This window comes from Barbatula barbatula (assembly GCF_947034865.1).
Source record: "Barbatula barbatula genome assembly, chromosome: 2".
NCBI lineage: Eukaryota > Metazoa > Chordata > Actinopteri > Cypriniformes > Nemacheilidae > Barbatula > Barbatula barbatula.
In genome coordinates, this window is record NC_136767.1 from 3,757,236 (window position 1) to 3,779,482 (window position 22,247).

Below are 22,247 nucleotides of genomic sequence, written 5' to 3' on the forward strand. Positions count from 1 at the left end.
TTCGCGGGTTACATTGGACATCTATGCGATGTATTGTTTTGCAAACATACGGAAGCGATGGTTTCAATTCGTGCTGCGAAGCATTTATGCTCAGATCGTCTTTTGTGAAAAAAAGCTGTGTGTCGTGAAAGGCACGTCCCAGTGACATCATTACGACGCTTCATATTGTTTTAGATGTATTAGATTATTTATTGCGATGAACATCAGCGCTCCGACGGAGATATGATTGGTAACGTTAGGCTGATACAAGGAACCCGGTTATAAAAAGCAGATCGATTCATTTAGTAGTATTACGCATGCACAGAGAACAAAAACAAAGCCAGCTGTATCATTATTTAGTTCGAAACCCATAGCGTGTAGTGTTTTATTTAAATAAATACAAAATTTACGATTAAAGAAAGGTTGGGTGCGCTCGAGCATGCTGTCGAACAGCGACCCCTGCTGTCAATATGGTGCCTTATCGTTATGCACTTCACTAAGGATATAAATCCTGTCTTTCCAAGACCCTTTGAAATGTATAAGAAAGTATATGTAAATCACATTTCTTTTATTTTGTTTATTAAGGCTTCATTAATATCATGGCATACACATTCCAATATTTTGCATATGAGAGCAGTTCTTTTTTTGATTATTTAGTGTTTCATAGGAAAATAATCCGCACGAGATTGTCAAAGAGTGATCACCGAGGCAGACACATCACATCCAATGAAAGCAGCACAACAGGGTCATGCAAACCATTTTCATGATCATATTCCATGTTTATAACATCTAGCCAAGTGTTTTCACTTACATAGTGGCAGGAAGGGGGCTTACAGATAAGTTTGAAGGACCGTTACATTTTTTAGCATGTATCATGGCAGCCTCATTACAGAATCACTAAAAATGGTAATAGTACACCTGGTTAGCTCAGAGACAGATACAGTTAAAGTTGGCTCATCCTCAAAGGGAGAATGCTTTAACAAACATTTCTCTTGCATATCAATAGTCATATAATTCATCCATCCATCCATGATCTCTCGAGTATCTCCCACTTCCATGGCTTTGCATTGTGTCATACATATCAGTAGTCACAAAGCCGCTTTCAGTGCTGGCCAGCGTCACAAACCCACTTTCACTGTCTCTGCCTGCCAGGTTGTCATAATCTCCCGGTGGCGTGTCTGGAGAAGAACCAAGGAAAGAAGTGTTCTTGATATCAGGCCGCGTGTCGGCGAGGTCCGACTCACGCTGCCTTCGAATGACTTTGTAGACGTCAGGGCTCGGGCTGTTGCATCTTTCTCCGGCTGCCCAGTATCCTGGTTCCTTTTGGCTGATCTCAGTCTGTGGTTTCTTCCTGCTTGCATAGATAAAATGATGTTGTCACGTGGTATCAGAATTGTCAAATAAAAAATGTGGAGTTTGATGAAGGACGTAAACAGTGATCACACCTCTTTGTGAAAAGCTTGAAGCAGAAAACTCCCGTAGCCACAATCAACAGCAGCAGAAGAGGTATAGTAGGTAGGACAATGTAGACAATGTTGAGTGCATTGTCTAAAAGACATGAAAAAGGATAATGAACATAATGAAAAGTAATCAGAAAACATAAAAAACAGTGTAAGGGTTAAACTTTTTTTAAACACAACAAGAGTCCATTTCTTTATGCTGCGTGTTACAGATATTCTAGAAAAATAAAGCATTCCGGAAAAAAGGCCAGACATACCATACTGTATTATTAAGTTTCAGAGGTCTGTATAAAGATTAAAACATTCACCTGCCGGTTCAGTAGCAACCCCCTTTACTGCATCATCCTTTACTGTGACAGAGGGGTATCTGGGTATTCTGGGTGTTGGAAGCACATCTTTAAAACAAAATGGAAATAAGTTAAACATTACCTAATAGCATTTAAAAAAAGTTTCGTTTGTAAGCCATGAATATCTGCATAGTCTACCTTTTAATGTTCGATTTTCGGCGGGGACACGTGCCTGAGGTTTATCTGAAACATCACATAATGACGATGTTATTCATTGCTAAATGTATTTAGCAATCCTTTTCTGAATCTCAATTTGTTGTTCACCAGGCAAACATCAATTCTTAAATCTGAAATCACGCTTTCCCAACCTTTGGTGTACTTGCAGATAAAGTTGTTCTTGGTTTCACAATTGTCATCGTTCCACTGGAACATGTAAGGACCGCCCTGGCCAGGAGGAGCTGACGGCTGATGATACATCACTACACACACCTCGAACCCGCAAGAAGGTTCATCCCAGTGCCAGTTCCTGTCACAGAAACACATGTTCAGTTATTGACATGCTCATATATTCAAAGACACACAAAATTCTACGGTATTTATGAGCAGAAATGAGAGCACTTTAACTGTCTGTATCTAGTTTGAATCCATGGATGTGAGCAGAAGAATCACATTTGTAGCCCAAAAATAACAGCATCTATAGAACTCTTTGTTGTCACCTGAAGGTTGCCAGGCTTCCATCCAGCCAGTAGTACTGAGATGGACAGTCTCCATTTATTTCCTCATAGCCTTGATCCCTTCGGAGACCGATCCAAAAGTCACCATCAGACGCTTTAAGTTCCTCCATTAAAGCTTGTATAAACTCCTGCTCAGCCTTTGATTCTATACTGAGAAGATCTCCACCATCACTCCTGCATGCACGGCTAGCATCTTCGAAGTTGAGCTTACGTCGGATATCCTGAAAGTACGCAATTTTATAGCAGGGCTTCTCAGTGCCTCGCTTGCATATCTGTTGGCCTTTAGAGAAACATCATAGGGGTTTGGTTAAATATTTAGTTAATTTCCTAAACTAAAAACATTTAGTTCAACATGACTTTTCACTAGAGCATTTCAGTACACGTATACTAATTCTGAAGATGTATCACAGTCAGTATTTACAATCTTATATATGATCAGACACAAAGAAAGCAACACTCTCTGTTCTTTTCTATTTTGTGTGTATTTGGGAATCATTCAAATTTTTGTCAGCATTTCATTTGTTGTGTTTGCTTAAAGAGATAATGCTTGACTTCGTTTAAATGTGAACATGATCTATGAACCAGTGTTCCCTGGCGCTTATAAAAAAAATAAGTAATTTAACACGACACAAATCCTTTATACACATCTTTATCTAAAATGAAGTTATAGTGTAAATTTGAGATTGGTCCCTGAAAACATTTGGCAACTTAAAAAGCAAACAGTGCTTGAATTTGACTGCTTTCAAACAGTCCTTTCATTTTGTGGTCTTGCTTGGATATATTGAATATTTGGGAGGCGGCACTATTGTGTAATTCAGAGAGAAGCATTACATACCTCTAGGCTCGTAAACGTCTGCACCACAGGGAGGGACAAGAAATTGGGTTTATAGGCAGTGAAAAGAAAAGAAAGTGTCATGGTGTTGTCCAAAGAAATTCAAGCAAATGATAATGATGATAAAATCTGATTATTGAAAACGGTTTAAACTGGAAACAGACCGGAAATTCTTTTTGCGAGACACGCACATACAAAAACTTTACCATTTAAAAATAAATATAATAATACAAATTATAAAAGACTCATGAAGAGCAGTTTCAATATCATAAATGATTATTTAAATAGTCCACTAAAAGAAAATATTAAGAAGTAACATTTAAATAAACATAACACATTTCTCAAGCCTATCGTGTTCAACGTGATATTTCGAAACGACATATCTTATTTCATTTTTTGTCGCAGTCAAATGTATCACTTTCTTTCTCAAATGTCTAACTCACCACCCAGAAGCCTTGCCGCGCACACGGAGACGCTGAACATCACCAAAGCGCAGCCTGCTATTTTCATCAAATCCATTATAGCGCTCTTATTCAAACTTCCACGGTTCTAAACCTAACAATTTCCATCGGACCAGGAAAACAAAAGGATGATCCAATGCCCGGAAGGCTATGTCCAGTAGAAAAAGCGCCCACTTATCCCGTTATCCACAGCGCTCTTAGTGCGCATCCAAAGAGAGAGAGGTTAGAATGAGACACGGGCGGGTGACTGAACAGAGAGGGTTCATAACACGTCATCAGCTGTCAGCAACCAACAGGCCAAAAGCTTTTTATTTGTAGATATGAAAACAAATCACATATTTCACAATAGATAGAGCTATACGGATCTTCGTATTTTATTAATATTTGTGTCAAAAAAAATATGGGTTGTTATTAATATTAAGCTCTTAGTAAAATAACTTATCAACAAAGAAAACGTTTTATACAGATGCATTATAGATCCATTTGTGGAAGTCTTTACACAATATTACTGGAGCTTCATAACTTCTTTCTGGTCTTCATCCAGAGGTGACGAAAGGGTCTTTGAAGCAATTCTACACAACACAACACACACAAAATAATATAAATTATACACGTTTTTATTCAGAATATACATCATCTTTAGAGTGCAAGATAGTCTAAAAATATTGTATTGTTTAACATGCGACAAATATCTATTCAAACATGTTCAATTACTGCAATGATGAATGTATATGTCTCAGAAGATGTGTCAGATAAGAAATACTTGGCATAAATGTAACCGGCATAAATGTAACCGGTGCATATTTAGCTCTAAAAGCCAATGTACCACACAGGCTAATGAAAGTCTTCCTACGTGACGTTAATTAAAGGATTTTGCAATGAAGCATTTGCCAGCAAAGGAATTGTTTTGGATAATAGGACAGCAAATCAATGCGGGTTTGAGCCGTACTGACAGCACAGAAAAGATCAGACATTTCAGATCAATATAAGCTTAAATTTGATGATTTTCCAATAAGCCACCATTACTTGCTCCATAGGTCAAATTTTTAGGTCAAAGACTATACATGCAACTAATAAAATGATTGTTACAACAGGCAGACAAAAAAAAATCATCATAACCGTTTAACTATGAAGATACTTTATTTGAGCCATTGTGTTTTACCCTTTAATGATCGGACGTGATTTACTGTATAGTTGCAATATCAGCAAAATGGCCACGCTGGCCAGCAGCAGCAAATTGCTATTAAAGTGAAAATTCAGTCACCCCAACATAAAAATTCTGTCATCATTTACTCACCCTCTTGTTATTCCAAACCTGTCTGACTTATTTTCTTCCGCAGAACACATACAAAATATATATTGAGAAGAATGTAGTTAACTAGCCCCTATTCACTTGCAGAGTTTTTGTGTCTATACAATAGAAGTGAATGGGTGACACTGCTGTTCGGTAACCAGCTTTCTTCAAAAAAGCTTATTTTGTGTTTTGCGAAAGAACGGTTAAAATGACAAGTACAGGTTTGAAATGACAAGAGGCGAGTAAAAAAAGAATTGTTTTATTTTTTGGGTGAACTATCACTGTTAAGAACCCAATTATTACTTATTGAATGGAATGCATTGCACACTGCCTATTCCATTGACGTATGGGCAGGAACCTTTTAAAGACACATACCTTTCTGATTGGTTAGCCTTTTGTGGTTTGTGCTGGAGGGAAATCATTTCCTTCTGTAAAAATATTAAATAGATGTAAACCTTTCCAATTCTCCATTAGTTATAAAACAAAAAGAACAGAAAAAACTTTTCGAAAAAATGTAAATTTGAATTCCTGTAGTTTCTACTACAATCGCAAGGTGGCCATTCTAAAAAACAAGTCACTTCAGTGCAAACTAGGTTTGTAAGGCTCTTAACAGGAACAGGATAAAGCACCATGACCACACAATCATCAGCCTGCTCCCCAGAGAGCCATCAACATACGGAGGAAGCCCACCCCTTCATTTACTCCCCACCTCCACAGGGGAGGATGCCCTAAGAACCGCTGAGGCTCTGGGGAAAAAGTGCTGAGGAAGGGAGAGAGAGCACTCTAATGAATGGGAGAGAAATAAAACACTTGGCTGTCTGAGAAACCCTGTCCTCCAGCATCCAAATATGCAAAGGCTGTGCAAGCAAAAGACTTAAGATGAGAAATAGGCTAATACGAACTGAATCCTGCAGTGGACGGTGTTTCTTTAAAATGTTCAAATATGACGGGGCCAAACCAGTGTGCTGGATTTTTCTTACCTTGATTCGCTCATTTCTTTGCCTTTTCAGAAGGTCAATAATCTGGTCTCGTTTCTTGGCCTAACACAAACAAATGTGCAATCAGGATATTGCATAACAGTTATTAAAGTGGAATGCTGGACAGCTCTATTGACACTTATGATAATGATAATACATTTATTTGATATAGCACCATTAAAAGTTGCTTTCTCAAAGGGCTTCACAGCAGACATCACATCAGGTAAAACAACACAATGACGACACTTTGTAAAACAATACAACAAAAACAAGTTATCCAATCAATCCTAAAATAAAACGTTTTAGAAATTTTTTATATCAAGGCCCGTCTGTAAAACCTTCCCTACGCTTACACACAGCAACAGTATACAGTACATCTGAACAGCGAGATAGCTGCACTTACTAAACAAACCTCATAATTTTGATTTAGCGCCAATAGTTTATGGCTACAGGACTGGCCGCACTTAATGGTATTTCATTAAATCCATTACATGCTTGTACACTGTAACCATATTTCAAGCAAATGCCATTTTATGGCAGGTTGATCAGTTTTAATTAATGTAATGTAATGCCTTTCTTGATTATTATAACCACATGTACGCATCTGTCATGCTGCATTCTGCTTAAAAATGGTCTCACAACACAGAACATGACAACTGCATTACAGCGGATTACATTTTGACACAACGTGGGGAACGGTGCAATCAAACAATGCTTTTTCAACCAAGAAAACAGACAGACATTCTCAAATGCTTCTTTGTAGGTTTTCTAAAAAACAGCCTTCGATGTACTGAAAGTGAACTCGGATTCAGACAGTTTAAGGAGGCTAATTAGCTGGGAGTAATCCCATAAAATAGATCTGTCCTCCAGAGAGCAGTCCATCTAGGGGTCTCCATGTCGATTACTCAGAGTGGGAATGCAGAAATGTTACAGAAAAAAAGACCACTCTGTATTCTATCTTCAGAAGCAAACAGATAAATAAATAGCGTGGAACACACCTGGGCGGTTCCAGAGTTATGGATGTAAATATTTTTGTCAAAACTTGAAATATAGATTATCAGAGAATCCATTTTGAAAGAGAGGACAGAATCACACGTTATGGGTGTGACTAAAAAGGACGCACAAAGACTTTCTGAGTAGAATATCTGCGAAGTAAAATGTACAAACCATAAGCAATAATACCCGACAAATGGAGACCGGATGGCACTTTATTATTTACATTTATTTATGTGGAATATTGACCGTTATGTACATGACAATTCACTTAACTGTCTAAAGAAAACAATGTTTTAAAAACAGTTCTGTGCTTCCAAAACTTCACATGGAAGATGAATCACTGAATACTAACATCGGACTTAGAAGTTAGGTGAAAACGTGTGGATTGTTTTCATTTTAAGGTTGAAATTGGCAAGGATTTGCCTGTATCCAGTTTGTAAAGGTACAGTACATGCACATGAAGATGTAGTACTGTATCAAAGATTCACTTTGTGTCATCCTAGCTACTCAATAAAAGTGATGTTTTTACAATCAAAGCCTCCGCCTTGTTTGAAAGGGATAGTTCGCCCAAAAAATTTCTAAACCTGAATAAATGTCTGTTTCGTTGGACAGGGAGAAAGATATTTGGACGAATGCTTGTAACAGTTCTTGGACCCCAGTGACTACCATAGAAGGAAACATTACAATGGTAGTCAAAAGTGCCCCAGGAATGTTTGCTGTCATACATTCTTCAAAATATCTTAATTTGTGTTGAAAAGAATAAAATAAGAAGTAATTTTTCCTACTATGGTAGTCAATGAGGTCCAGGAACTGTTTGGTTATAAGCATTCTTCTAAATGTCTTTCGTATACAGATTTGGAAGCACTCGATTTTTATTTTTGGACGAGCTGTCCCTTTAAGCTCTATATCATCACAATGACCTAAACCTTTTTTCCAAGTCATATTTAAAAAATTTGCAAAAAGTGTACCGCAAAATATGAAAAACATATTGTTTAACATGCCAAGTCATCAGGTTTGGTGACAAAAGCTACTGCTTCTTTAACCGTTTTGCCTCAGCATCCCTGCAAATAAGATAAATCAATAGTTCCTTATTCTCATACTCAAATGAATTGATCTGCAAGACCAGTGATTTCCTGCTAATCCGATTAGTAGCAGTGGTTAGTGCAGCGTCGGGAGAGAAAGTAGCTCTGCGGAAAGATTCATCACTGCACAAATGTAGGGCTTAAGAAAGGCTAAAGGCTTTTATCTGCCAGCCAGCTAGCATTACAACTGGCCTCCTCAGTGAGAAAATGTACACGAGTCATACAGCAACAGAAGCTTTTAAACTAAATCTAAAGGCTCAACAGGGAGATCTGTTTGAAAGCATTGAGGTGTGCACCTAAAGTGGACAATCAAGAAGCACGATTTCATCCCCTGGTAATGTGACGTATAAACATTTAATATGTTTTTACACATTGTGGAGCTATAGTCCAAGTATTCTCAAAGAGATCTGAAGCCAGAGGAGTGACAGATTAAAGTGATAGTGTCATGGAATGTAAATTGAAGAAAATCTACTGATTTAATTTTTGAACATTTCAATGATAACATCCTCTAAAACTAAATTTACACATTAAAACAAGATAGTGGTGTTTGCCCACACAAAACCAGTTGCCAGGAGGACATGGCATTGCTATGCAACTGCTAAGGTTAAATGAGCTGATGAGGTCAAACTGACATAACCCATCAAATTGGACCTGACAGGTAAAACTTTAAATCATAAATTTAAGTTTATCATTATGAATTAGGATAATATAATAGGAGAACATTTTGTACTTTACTTGAATTTGGTTAATTCTTAACCAATTTTAACACCCAGGGTTTGCTCTACACCACTAAAATGTTCCTCCTAAAGACACTCCTGCAGAGGCATCTAAGTATATGGCGGAGTTTCATTTCATGTTGATCTTAAATTATCTGTAATGCTCCTTGGAGACATCTTTTGCTAGCACAGCATGCGGAGTTCAATACTAAAACTGGCAGGATCCACCGAGAACCCCCCCCCATTCATCTTTCAGAAGCGATCTATAAATGCCCACCATAGGCTGGCTCATTATCTCTTCACATTAAAAGGAAAGGAGTGACAAAAGCTGGGACCATTATAAAGAACATTACTAATCTGTTCAAAGTGTATTTAGAAGATAAATAGTGATAAAATGTACATGCAGCATATATAAAACTGTTTATTGAGTAAACCCTGGTTGAGAACTTTTTCTTTTCACCTTTCTTCCACTCATGGCAGATTTATAAAGCTGTTGTTATTCTATGTTTAGTGTCTATGTTTAGAATCCTTTTGTTGAAGATTTTGGCTCCTTTAAAGTTGCCAAAGGCATCCTTCTTAGCTTTTGTTAAAAAAAAAAAAAATCTCATTTTCTGTATGGATATTTTCCACAAAATTTAACAAATATTTTAAAAACCTAGCCAGACATGGATTCTAAATGATCATTGTACTGTGCAGATTGTTTGACGGGGTTAATTGTAAAACACTCACATAGAAAAAGACATTGAGTAAAAAGGAACTGTGAGACACAAAAGGCACAAACACTTAATTACATCCATTTTGAGGATCACATATAATGTATTTTACCACATTACCATCTTATTTGTCATATTTAAACATAAATCGTAACCTTACATACCATTAAACTTATGGGCAGACCTTACCATCTCCACGTATCTCTGCTTCTCCTCTTGCTTTTGCTTCAAGTAAGCATTCTGCTGAATATCATCTGTCTCTGACAATCAAGCATACAGGCTAAAACAGATTATATTTCATAAACCCGCTGCTCATATGAGCCTACGCTAAAGTTCACTCACCTGGCCAAGATGCCAGTTTACCGGCTGCATTTGTAGCTTTAAAGAAAATAATTTCTTATTAAAATATTATAAAATAAATGTTATTATTTCTTAATTTCTGTAAATGAAAATAGATGTCCCTACTAAGTTACCAAAATAACACAATATTCAAGACATACTAGATGCTGTACTGTGCGTTTCACAAATAATTAAATAATGTTTCATGATCACTTTCAGAATTGCTGAGCCTGTCACACTTACATTCAGGCGCCTTCGCGACTTTCAATCGTTGCCTTATATCAGCAGAAACGAGGCGGGACTCTAGCGGTGGCTGCAAGAAGAGAGAGCTCCAGAACACCTTTGCATATGCCACATCGTCTTCTGATGATCCGGCAAAAACCGTATAATGCTTTTCGATGTCTGAAAGAGAGTCTAAAACGTTTTCGTCTACTTCTTCAGTCATAGTTAGCGTGCTTGCTTTAAATGCCTACCAGAAGCGAAAGAGCCACTACCAGTGTGGGACGCGTGACGGTTGTCAAGGCGACCAAATAGTAAACGGAAGTAGCTATACGTAGGCTACTAAAGAATTCTCGGGATCGCTAAAGATGTTTGGAAGAAATGTAAACAGGTTTAATAGTCGTAACAAATGTAAATCACGTTTACACTGTAAAAAGAGGCAACTTAAATTTGTAAAATCAAAAACTGTTTCCGTTTCACAAATTCATATTTTTCTGGAATATTTGTTTAGAGGAACGGCAGTCTAAATGCTAATCAACAAACAAGCAGGGACCATATTTGACGTATTCAACTTTATTTTGTGATGTCATTACAAAGTTCACAAATAAATGGAAGCCAACATTGTTGTTGCTTACACCTGGTCTTCACCCGGTAGTGAGGTTAGTGATTACTATAAATATCGTAATCAACTAACTACACTGCCTAGTGACCACACGGCATTTTCCGTCAGAACCCCGTTTTCCCAAAGCTCGCACGCAAAAATGTCGTGTTATACCACAAACAGATCAGCACCCTGTGTCATCATGAAAACAATATATAATTTCATTATTTAATTGTAGTTCCTTTGGAGATCGTTGTGTTGGCAGTAGCTAGTGATTGTAACTCACATAAAACAATCAGCTAACAACACTGCCTACAAACCAACCCCGACAGATATGGGGCAAACACCGTTTAATACTGATGTTTTAACAAATCAAACAAAAATACAACTCGCAAAATAGAATTTATAATATTAAATATCATCATACATTGAGGCGATTTACATAGCTGGAAAAATAGAAGTTGTAGTCCAGTCTCTGATCACAGCTGCATGACAAATAGTAGGCAAAGTCTTCGAGAGACTGCGACATCTCGGTATGAGTCTCTAAAGTTTGTATTCGTTTCTAAATGTTAAGACCAGGCGTCACATCCAGGTAATGTTTAAAGCAAATACACCTTCAGAAGGTTAATGTGACTTTTTTAGTTAGCTTCAAACTATTTTTTTACAACCAAGCGATAAAGGTCTCACCTGAAGACAGAAGCTCTGCGTGTCCTCAACTCCAAGGTCCCTCTGCGTTGGATTCCAGCACACTCCATCTGTATTTATAGTCGTGTGTTTAAATTCAGCGCCATCTGAGGCGGGAGGCACGTGAGCGCGAAGCACCAGAGAATGGCGCTATTTCTCAACACGGGAAGACCAGGAATGAGCGCGGTTAACGAACGTATATGTACAGGCGTTTAGGTTACGAAATGTACTTCATAAAAACACTAAATTCTTAAGAAATACGGTGTCATTTGTTACATTAAAATTCTTTAATGGATGAATTGTAAATGTCCTTCTTCAGAACCCCGTTACCATGAAATAATTGTAAATTATCCAGGCACGTATTGCTTTTATTAAGGAGCTGTAAGAACATAATAAAAGACAGCATCTTTCAATAAATAGTAACATTTATTAATTATATAACTTTTATTTTATTTTCTGATATTCTTCTCTACCTTTAGGCGATTTATGGTTGCCAAGCAAGAAACTTCATAGGTTTGAGTTTATGCGCAGAAGTCGTCGAATGAGAAGTTAGAATCAGATTTATTTGTCATTTATATATAAATAACTGGTAACTGTTATCATTCGGTAAGTAAACAAAAGTCACGCGTATCGAGCCTAGGAGATAACAAACCGCCTTATGTCAACACTGAAAAAATGGTTATGTTGTTAACTGTTGGCAGGCAGTAATATAAATGGTCATTATAGCGGACAATGGTTCTCTGAACTTGAGTTACCAGAGAAACCATTTAATTCATTCACAGACATGTCTGGGCTTGCCCAAAGAGTAAAAAACACGCCTTATTCATCACGAAAAACAATGAACAAATAAAGAACAACCTTCCTCATTTATAGGGTGAATTCCCGCACAATGCAATAGGCTTATTGTAAATATGTAGCGCACACTGATGATAATAATCATAACTGAACATCTTCTAACGTTTTGTTTGTGTTTGCTCACCTCAACAAACATGATAATGAAGAGAAGGACATTGCAACTTTCTTGTATAAACTATTGATTGAAAACTACATTTTGTGCAATATTCACTATTCACATTAGTTCATCCCAACATGTTCTCCAATTGAAAACACCTGTTTAAGCTAATTGCCAATTAGCATGTCTTGAGACATTTAAAAGCTGACTGGCTGTCAATGCAACTGAAATTTCTAGTTGTGGGACGTAGTGTGATTTTGGAAAACAGCACAAAAAACATCAGGTTTTCAAGAAGAGGTGATACGGGAGCAAGTTTATTTGCGTCTCAAGTGCAGTTGTTGTAGTTTTATTATACTTTTAAAGTCTTCGTTTTAAGAAAAGCAATTGCACAGCTTGTCCCTTAAGTCTTTTCAGCGTTTGGAAATGAAAGAAGAGATTGCAGCCACTGTGTTTTTCATTGCGAGGTTGGCAAAGAAGCATGGCAAACTGGATCGTGTTCGCAGAGAGAAGTTTGCTGTGGAACTAACTTCAGTACTCTTTGAAAATTACAAAAGCCATTGGTACCCAGAGAACCCATCCAAAGGCCAAGGTTTTCGGTGAGCAGCCTTCGGTTTTGTAGGCAGAAATTCAACCGTCTTACCAAAGAAACTCAAGTGCATGGATTATTTTGTCCCTCATTAGATGTCTAAGGATGAACAAGGCTCAATTTAGGGACCCGGTTATTGCGCGTGCATGTTGCAGAAGCAGTATTACTTATGAAGATCTTTGCCTACCAAAGGAAATTACCATTTGGGTGGATCCTGGAGAGGTGTCATGCCGGTAAAGTTGTTGCTGGATTTCACATTGGTGTTATGTCATGCACACACTACACTGTATGCCTATTTGATACTACTCATGATCACCTGCAAAAAGAATTAAGATGTGGTGCTTTGTCTCTGAAGGTATGGTGAGAAGTCAACCCCGTTTTGTGTGACCCTGCTGGAGGGTCAGAAAACAGATGTGGAGTTCTCTCGTAGGATCAATAACGCAGTGGAAAGGGCATCATCGGACTATCATTCTGGAACCTCCTCTGATGAGGAAAGCAGCAACACCAGCATGAGCAGCAGCATCAGCACTACCAGCAGCAATCTTTCAGTTCCAGAACCCAAGTGCATCCCCACGGTCTCAAACCCCAACAGTGTCTACCAGGTACGGCCCAAAATTAGGTTTTCATGGTGCAGAATTACTTGGCTTTCATGTTTTCAAGGAATTGTCTCTTCCTTTCACTTACCTGTTGTCATTCTGTTTTCAGTTCAGTGAGTTTGGACCAACCCAACCCCCACAGAACTGGGGGCCGTACCCCAAAAGAAAGCCTTATGGGAACGAGGGCTACCAGCAGCATTCTTCAGGTGGGCCATACCCACCCCATAAGAGCTTCAAGGGCTACCGGCCTTCCTATGCCTTCTCTGGGCCAAGAGTGGACCGATATCACTGGATCAGCAAGAACCGTTCTTAGAATTGAATTTTAAAACTAGAATGTCATCTTTTTGCTATGCCGGCATATGTTGGTGTCATTTAATGAAACTTAATTTAAAAAGTAATGATTTAATAAATTATTTGAGATGCCGTGAAGGCACTTTTAATGTCTTGTTTTAATGCTTTATATGTGGAGTGGAAGAAACATTCTAAATAAAAGTATTTTTAATAGAAAATGCTTGTCGGGAAATTCATTTGGTTATCCGCCAGAGGGCAGAAGAACACTTGACCAAGTCAAGGATGTATTTCATGCTATTGGTATTCCCTCTTGATACTCAACCTCATGTAATTTCATAGCTGTAAAGTACTTTTTGATGGGCAAAGATATTTGAAAAATTGTTGTAGTTTTTATCCTGCTGTGAATTTTAGGTGTATGTAAATGCCTAGTATATATTTTTTTTCGTCGGTGAACATTAAGTTTTAATGTTTTGAATTCTACCATTTATATGAATAAATACGGAGTTTATATTTGTCAAAACGGCACCGCAATAAGTCGAAATCAATGTTCGTGGTTTAAAGGTCATTTCCTTATAATAACCAATGGGAAGAGTGGTTAGGCCATAGACCGAATTAAGTTAAAAACAAAATGTAATCATTGTAGGGTCATTCCGTCCATGAAACGTAACTTGATGACGTTTGCAGTTTATGTTCCTTGGAAGTCAAACCCACAACCGTTTGCGCTGCTAATGCAATACTCTACCAGTTGATCTACAGTAACGGACATATTAAGGTGTTCCAAATGTTACACAATAACCAATTTAGAAAGGATATAAATAAAATATTGGATTAATGCCACACGGGATAAGGAGGATCCATAGGCGGAGTTTGACATTCGAGCCAGGGGGGGCAAAAAAAAAAAGTCATTGTAGCAGCTGGGACCTGGGCTATCAATTGGGGAACACAGCCCTAACACATATGGACACAACAAACATGCTAAATAAACACATATATTTATTTTTAACCCAAAGAAGAAGAAAAAACAGTACAACAATACAATCATTCTTTTAGTAAACAGGTAAGCCACTTGACTGCATCGCATCTTCGGACACAATTAGGATCAACGCAATAAAATTGCGGACCACTTTTGTTAAAATATTATCTTCAACCAAAACGAAAAGATTTTTAAAGTTTTTCTTTCCTTTTTTCAAAACACATTGTGGCAATGAGAGCGATTAAAAAACAAGTTATATTTCGCATTTTGTTGTAGGCTACTTCATGAAACATTTAAAACATTTTGAGACAAGGGGAAAAATAAAAAAGACGCCATGTGAGAGGCTACAGTATGCATAGATACAAAATTGCCTTTCTCTTATAAGTGTGACAAGACGGAACATTTTCAACTGACAGTCACACAATACTCCCCACTTTTAATTTTTATATCAGTGGGACCCCCGTCCCCATCCCTCAAAAGACAGCATATTGAAAGCAGTGTGTTGAGTTTAAAGCAGTTATTTGGCAGAGAAATCAAATTTACAGACCTAGACATTGTCCAGACTAGTGCAACAGTAATTTTCGTTTTTTGCGTCCAGCATATGCGTCGATAATGGTCTCAGGTGAGAGCTTGGCCGTACATTTACATTTACATTTATTCATTTGGCAGACGCTTTTATCCAAAGCGACTTACAAGTAGTTTCTTACAGTGTCACATTACTGCAGAGCAATCAGGGGTAAGGTGTCTTGCTCAAGGGCCCTTCAGTCATGACCTGCTGACACTGAGATTAGAACCAGCAACCTTCTGATCACAAGCCCAACACTCTAACCATTAGGCCACAGCTGTCCCGTAATGTCGCTTTCGATGTGAAGGATCGCAAGAGAGGAAAACCTGGCTGCTCCCATCGTCAACTGCAGCCAGTTCCTTATCCTTATTTAAGATATTTATAATATATAATTTTTTTAAAGAATGCAATTATTTTTTTTGTTGAAACAATGCAATTACCCGTTTCAGTCGCCAGGGGGGGCAATGCTCCCCCTGCCCCCCCCCGCAAACTCCGCGCATGGGAGGATCAGGGTGTTAACATCTCAATAAAGAAAGTGAACTCCCCCTTTCAGACATACCGCTCTGACTGGGATGGACTGCTCATGACTTGCAAAGGATTCAGTTACAGGAAGGATGGAATGTGAATTTGAGTGTTCCTGTAAACACTTTGATTTTAAAGAAACATACATACTGATAGAAAGTCTACATGTTGAATGCATTAAATTGCTTTGTATAAAAGTGCTTACAGTACCAAATGTATATACAGTATGTGGTCATACTGTAGCACTTTTTAATGTGCAGTGTTTCAAAGCACAGAAAAACACAGAAAAACACATCCTGGCAATCATAATTCTGAAATGTTTAACGTAACCTAAAATATTTGACAGTGTTAGTTGATTGTTTATAGTAACGTTTTGGAAGCAATCAGGGGCCATATCCTATTAAATTATTTAAGGGTATAGAAATATGTAAGAACTGGTTATTCCAAAAAAGATTCTTTCAGGAAACAAAATAACTAAAATGTGTTATAGTTTATTTAATATATTTTTTTCTCAAATTATATTTATTCTTTGGTTCAGACATTATTGTACATCAATATAAAATGGAAGGTTTACCTCATTTCTGAATAACCAAATATTTATTTGATATATTCAGATATGTTTATTTAACTTTTGAATAAACTGTAAAAAAACTGTAATATAAAAATTATATTAATTCATAAAATAATATATTATTTATTTATTTATTTAAAAAAAAAAGTCAAATCCATTTAGCCGTCCACACCAGTCTACTGGTTCTATGGCTTTCTTTTCCAGTTGCTCCTTTATTTGTTGTGCTATAGTTCTAATGAACTGCCGGGGTCTTTGACAGTAGTCATATTGACCCCCATGAAAGCAGGGGCCCGCAGTCGGAAATTGCAGCTTGTATCCTTTGGACAACATTGGTATGGCCCATGGGTCTTAAGTGGTCTCCTTCCAGGAATTGAGCTACTTGTAAGCGAAACATCTGACGACTGGCCCTCCGATCTGCGAACCTGCCTTTTACTTCCTTTGGGTAAACATGTCCACATTTAACTACATTTGTAAGACAGTGTAGAAAAACATTGTTAGATTTAATGAAAATATATATATTTTTTATGAATTGTTAATTGTTTTAATGTTTATAATAGTGTTCCTGTGTAAAACAATAAAATAATTCAAAATAATGCTAAAGTCTGAGGAAGAAAATCTGCTAATTATTGTTTTTAAGATAATAATTATTTTGTTTGAGTAATTTTAACTGAGTAAATTATTGACTGAATCATTGTTTTGATGTTCAACCCACTTAGATTTCCAAAATAAAAGTTTATTTATTTTGGGTTTATTTATATTTTTTTGACAGTTTAAAATTGAATAAAAATAAAGAGGGTTATGTGATGTACCGCGGTTCTATGAGTTCGGGATGACCGCCAGAGGCAGTGACCTTACTGAATCTTAAGTGCGCTAGCTCTTGCGTAGTTTTATTCAACTTTATTAAACCGATTGAATATGGCAGATGATGCGAACAATAGGACATTTTGAAAAAGAGAGGTCGCAGACTGGGATTGACTTTCACGATTGCGATGCTGACCATTAGCAGAATGGCCGCTGAGAGAAAGCAATAAAAGCAAGTAACCTTACCTGTTTTTATATATTCTTAGGCCACATTTACACGATTAAAAACTGAAAGGTTTTTCCTTTGCGTTTTTGAAAAGTTACACATACACATGACAGCGTAATCAAAACAGTCTGCATTTACACGGATCCAGGAAAACGGATAAAAACGCTTTAGTATGCAAGCCAGGCCTGTGGATGGCGTTGTTGTTGTGTAAAGAAACATGACATGCATTAGCATGTACCGTTGGTCGACGTATATGTGTTAAAAGTTTGGTGAATGTAAATAGTGTGTCTCCGCTGGTCTAAATGGTGCAGCAAATCCACATTTTGCTGGGGAAATGTTAATATATAGCTGAGTAGCGAGAGCTCACAGAATGGGAAGCGGCAGTATTGTTTAGGCTAAACTCGCGCAACTGAGCGCATAGTAGACAGGGCCGTAGCCAGCCTTGTGGAAGGGGTGGTTCTTTTTCTTAAAAAATGAACTGTTTTGTCATCTCCCCACACATTTATTATTTAAAATAAATAATTAAAAACAAGAATTATACCTCATATTACCAATAAATGCTATAAATCACTCAACTTTAATAAATATAACGAATAATTAAGTTAACAAATTATAATTATTATTATATACTGTGGCTAGTGATTTTCCAAATTGACTAATTGCTCCGAATGGGTCTCAAACCATCTGTCCGGTATGGGCACGAGCGCTCCAACGAGGAGGCTAAGCATCACGGATCCTGGTTTACTGGTTTACACAGCTCTCTCTCGATGCATTCAGTTAAACTAGCCACCCGGCAGTTTCACTGTCAAAAATTTTGATTTTGGGAAATTATTTTATATGACTAAAGTTGACACTGGCATGTTGTAAGATCATGCGTGAAAATTTTTAAAACGAAAATATTCTCTTATGTTGTTGCAAAATAAATGCATTTGAAATGTAGAAGTTAGTTTGGCAAAAGGTGGGTCCAAACCTGGTGTTGAAGGTAATATCACTATACAATATGTCTTACTCACTGCGCCACTGAATCTGCTGAAAAAGTAGTGTTGTTTTGTTATTTAAAAGGACGCATTTTCACTACAAAAAAACTGACTTAAATTCTGGACCTTTGAAAGTGAGGGTGTTACGAACACGCCAGGCTCCACCCAAGCATCACGAGCAACCTCTCCCGAATACTGATCACTCTCACCTGCAACTCATCAGCACCTCATCACTGCCTGCACTTAAGCACCACAGATTCCCTCACTCACTGTCCGGTCTCGTTAACGCTATACGTAATGTCAAGGACTCCTACAAACGACAAACCTGATTCCAAGACGCTAGTCTTCCTCCTCCTCGTCCTCCTCCTCGTCCTCCTCCTCGTCCTCCTCCTCGTCCTCCTCCTCGTCCTCCTCCTCGTCCTCCTCCTCGTCCTCCTCCTCCTCGTCCTCCTCCTCGTCCTCCTCCTCGTCCTCCTCCTCCTCGTCCTCCTCCTCGTCCTCCTCCTCCTCCTCGTCGTCGTCGTCCTCGTCCTCGTCGTCCTCGTCCTCGTCGTCCTCGTCGTCCTCGTCCTCGTCGTCTTCCTCCTCCTCGTCGTCTTCCTCCTCGTCGTCTTCCTCCTCGCCGTCTTCCTCCTCGCCGTCTTCCTCCTCGCCGTCTTCCTCCTCGCCGTCGTCATCCTCGACGTCGTCATCCTCCTCATATCCTGTCTCCGGTGTCCTCCCTGGTTCCTGTTTTGCACATCCCTAATCCTCCTCTGCGAGGTCTTAAGTTTATTTATTAATAAACCTTCTTGTGTTACAGACTTCTGTTCTCCGTGTCTCTCTGTCGTAACAGAGGGGTGGGTCTTTTGAACCACCTGAACACCCCATGGCTACGGGCCTGGTAGAGGGTATGAAAATATTCAGCAAAATGGCTGCTTATAATATCAGGAAACGCAATTCCATGCAACATTTAAGTGTCCAGTAACACCTGATTCCCTTGTTAGTCATAGGGAAGTCGTAAGGATCACTGTCGAGTCCAGCTGCCTGTAATTTCAACAAATTATTTTGTGTTTTAGTCTGGATTTCTTTGTTTTTACTAATCTCCTTAGCCATTTTGTTGCATGTTTTACCACCCAGGCGAACGTGTGCTGGCTGGTACTGACGTGTTAACGTGGGAAAGTCAATGCATACCCTCTAGGCCTATATGCATGAGGATGGCGTTATAATTTTCACCAAGTTCCGTCTCGCAGTTTACATGGAAACAAAAAGTTGCACTTTGAGACCCGTTCTCAGAAGTTTGCATTTCAGTCCTGTGGTGGGGGTACGGAGCCAGAATCAGCGTTACCTGGGAGAAAGACGGTGGGGAAACTCCGGTGTGCTGGATTTCCCTCGCACACAAGGACTAACCTGTGATTTCATCTGTTTTACAGTGACCGAGTCGGACTCGAGCCCCTAACAAGGGGAACCAAGGTCGGCACGAAGACTTCTCGCCTGCACTACCCCAATGCACCCGGAGCACCCCGGAAGATGTCCTAATCAGGATAATCCTGATGTTTCTCTGCTACCGCATCATGTTTTGATGGCACAAGTTCATTGCCACAGTCCCCTAAAACGCTGTGTCCGTGGAAAACGTAGAGACAAAACGCATCATTTCTTTTGCGTTTTCCCTTGAAAATAGTCTTGTTTAAACCTCCTCACAGCGAGGGACAGTTATGGAATGTTTTACATTTCCCTGCAAACCTTAGGCTGTTACGATGTAAACATTAGCTAGATGCGAGATCATTGTGAACTGTATGAGGATGAGAGTAACAAAGTATGTGTCAGGGTCGTGGTGGAAGAGAACCCAATTGCAGGCAGCAAAACACGGATGAAGGGGTTAACAAGGACTTTAATAGACAACACAGGAACAAAACAAAAACCCACGAGGGGGTAACGAAACAGGGTACACAATAAAACTGAACTAACTACACACTTGACAAGAACAACTACTACTACAAACACCTAGACTCACAGAACACTCAGACTGACTAGACTAACATAAACTTAGTATCTCTACAGGACAAGGCTTCAAAGACAAGGTAACATGTACAGCAAGGTAACGTGTACAAGTAAAACGAACGAGCACAAGACCATAGACAAGAGGGCATGTGTGGGTAAAGAGACACAGGAGGAAAGCAATACTAGGAACGAGAGGGGTGGGGCCAATGACGAGACTGGAGAGAACACATATTATGTCCTGATTGACCATAATATGTCTCTCTCCACATAAAACACGTGGGTCTGTCATGATTCTGCCCCTAGACCAGAAAACCAAGACAAGATTAGGCAGAATCATGACAGTATTTTAAACAACCAAAACAACCCAGAATCACAGAACCCAGAAAAAGAGCTAGGGAAAGCAAGCGGCTATAAGAGCTGAAAAGATCTCAGGCCAGTAATCCTAGCTTGATTTAACAAATAGCCGTGAAGTCACAAATAGGATCTGTAACATTCTTAAATCACAACTAAACAGTAGCGCGTGAATATCAGCGGCATCAACTGCAAACGCAAATATAGAGTAAGCAACGATCTGTTTTAAGTTCAAGTGTTAGATGATGATTAGTTTGCTCTATATGTAATAGGTAAAGTCTTATTATCATAGACTTACACAGATCATGCTTTTGGGCAAAATAAGCAAGCAATGTCTTTTAGTTTTACCAAAAAAAGAAAGGGTGCCTTCTTTTTGTAATTTTCTTCAGGTTTTGGCCTGCACAAGTTTTTTAAGTGCACCAAAAAAAGGCGATGCTTTTAACTTTATTCAAGTTTGCCCAAGGACCAAAAGCAAGCAAACGCAACGTGCTACCTAGCATTAGTAATGCAGTCAGGGGGATCTTTCTGCCTCCAGCTAAGCTCCGCCCACAAAAACATGTGACAACTGTTACTAACAGTAAAGGCATCTATAGTCCCGGCCCTCATCGAGTTGTACACTGTCCGTCATTGTTTCCACACTGGATCACTTACAGTGGGCTACAAGAATGTTTTGTAAACAAACAAGGGGTTTTGTTGTTGGACGAAAGACAGAACATATCTTCATTTACTCCAGACATCTGACCCACTGAAGACCATGTGGATTAGTTGTATTTTTCAACGGAACATCACCATTTCAATCAGCGATGATGTAAGATTTAAAGTCTGTACAGCGTGTAACAGGAGACCGGGGTTTAAACCCAACTTTCTCTAGAAACATTCCTTTACCTTTTTCTATCACATTACAGATCATTAAGGCATTTGTTTTCATTAAAATGTATTTAAGTTTAGGGTTAGGTTAGGGGTAACACTAATTTACAGTTATTTTAAATGTCCACACTACACTCTGTACATATAACATACTGCCAAACAAGAACTGTAAAGCAGTGTTTTATGGATGTAGTGACCCTAAAAACAACATTTAAAAAAATACATATTTCAGACCAAAATATAATATTATGTGACCTGTATTTTTCCCCTTTCTGCAAAATACTTTGACAGTTATTTAAAAACTAAATATCGATCAGAGGAAGCCTTGGCCTGATGGACCTGCAGGGTCGTAGCCTCTGCTCTCATGGAACAGGAAGTAGACGAGGTGGTGGCTGGATGCACTTAGCTGTAGATGAACGTCTGAATTGCCACCCCCCCGCAATGCGGGCAGGACGTATCCACGAAGGCTTCCTCAGCATGTCGGACCCCCAAACACCTGAGGCAGACATCGTGTCCGTCCCCTTCCTCGATGAGAATATTACACCCACAAGAACAGCGGGACATGCCACGCCGGAGAAATGTGCTCTTTTAGAATGAACACCTGACGCCCAGGGG

General features: G+C 38.7%; 3 protein-coding genes across 3 annotated transcripts; 1 reads left to right on the plus strand and 2 right to left on the minus strand.

The window, feature by feature from the left end:
- Positions 1–561: 561 nt before the first annotated feature.
- layna (layilin a) lies at positions 562–3,860 on the minus strand. The gene is made up of 8 exons (XM_079476357.1): positions 3,736–3,860; positions 3,296–3,313; positions 2,443–2,740; positions 2,095–2,252; positions 1,925–1,969; positions 1,748–1,834; positions 1,425–1,527; positions 562–1,330 (listed from the first exon to the last, which is right to left on the minus strand). Exons 1-8 carry the CDS (start codon positions 3,809–3,811, stop codon positions 979–981), a joined length of 1,137 nt encoding a protein of 378 aa, XP_079332483.1. The 5' UTR covers positions 3,812–3,860; the 3' UTR covers positions 562–978.
- Positions 3,861–4,029: 169 nt separating this feature from the next.
- Positions 4,030–10,315, minus strand: hoatz (HOATZ cilia and flagella associated protein; the record flags this gene model as incomplete). The annotated part of the gene is made up of 6 exons (XM_079476369.1): positions 4,030–4,325; positions 5,423–5,475; positions 6,028–6,087; positions 9,721–9,791; positions 9,874–9,909; positions 10,114–10,315. The coding sequence occupies 6 exons, from the start codon at positions 10,313–10,315 to the stop codon at positions 4,259–4,261; spliced, it is 489 nt and encodes a 162-aa protein (XP_079332495.1). The 3' UTR covers positions 4,030–4,258.
- Positions 10,316–12,552: 2,237 nt separating this feature from the next.
- btg4 (B-cell translocation gene 4) lies at positions 12,553–14,013 on the plus strand. The gene is made up of 4 exons (XM_079450226.1): positions 12,553–12,922; positions 13,008–13,145; positions 13,268–13,514; positions 13,618–14,013. The coding sequence occupies exons 1-4, from the start codon at positions 12,750–12,752 to the stop codon at positions 13,819–13,821; spliced, it is 762 nt and encodes a 253-aa protein (XP_079306352.1). The 5' UTR covers positions 12,553–12,749; the 3' UTR covers positions 13,822–14,013.
- The last annotated feature ends 8,234 nt before the right edge of the window (positions 14,014–22,247 follow it).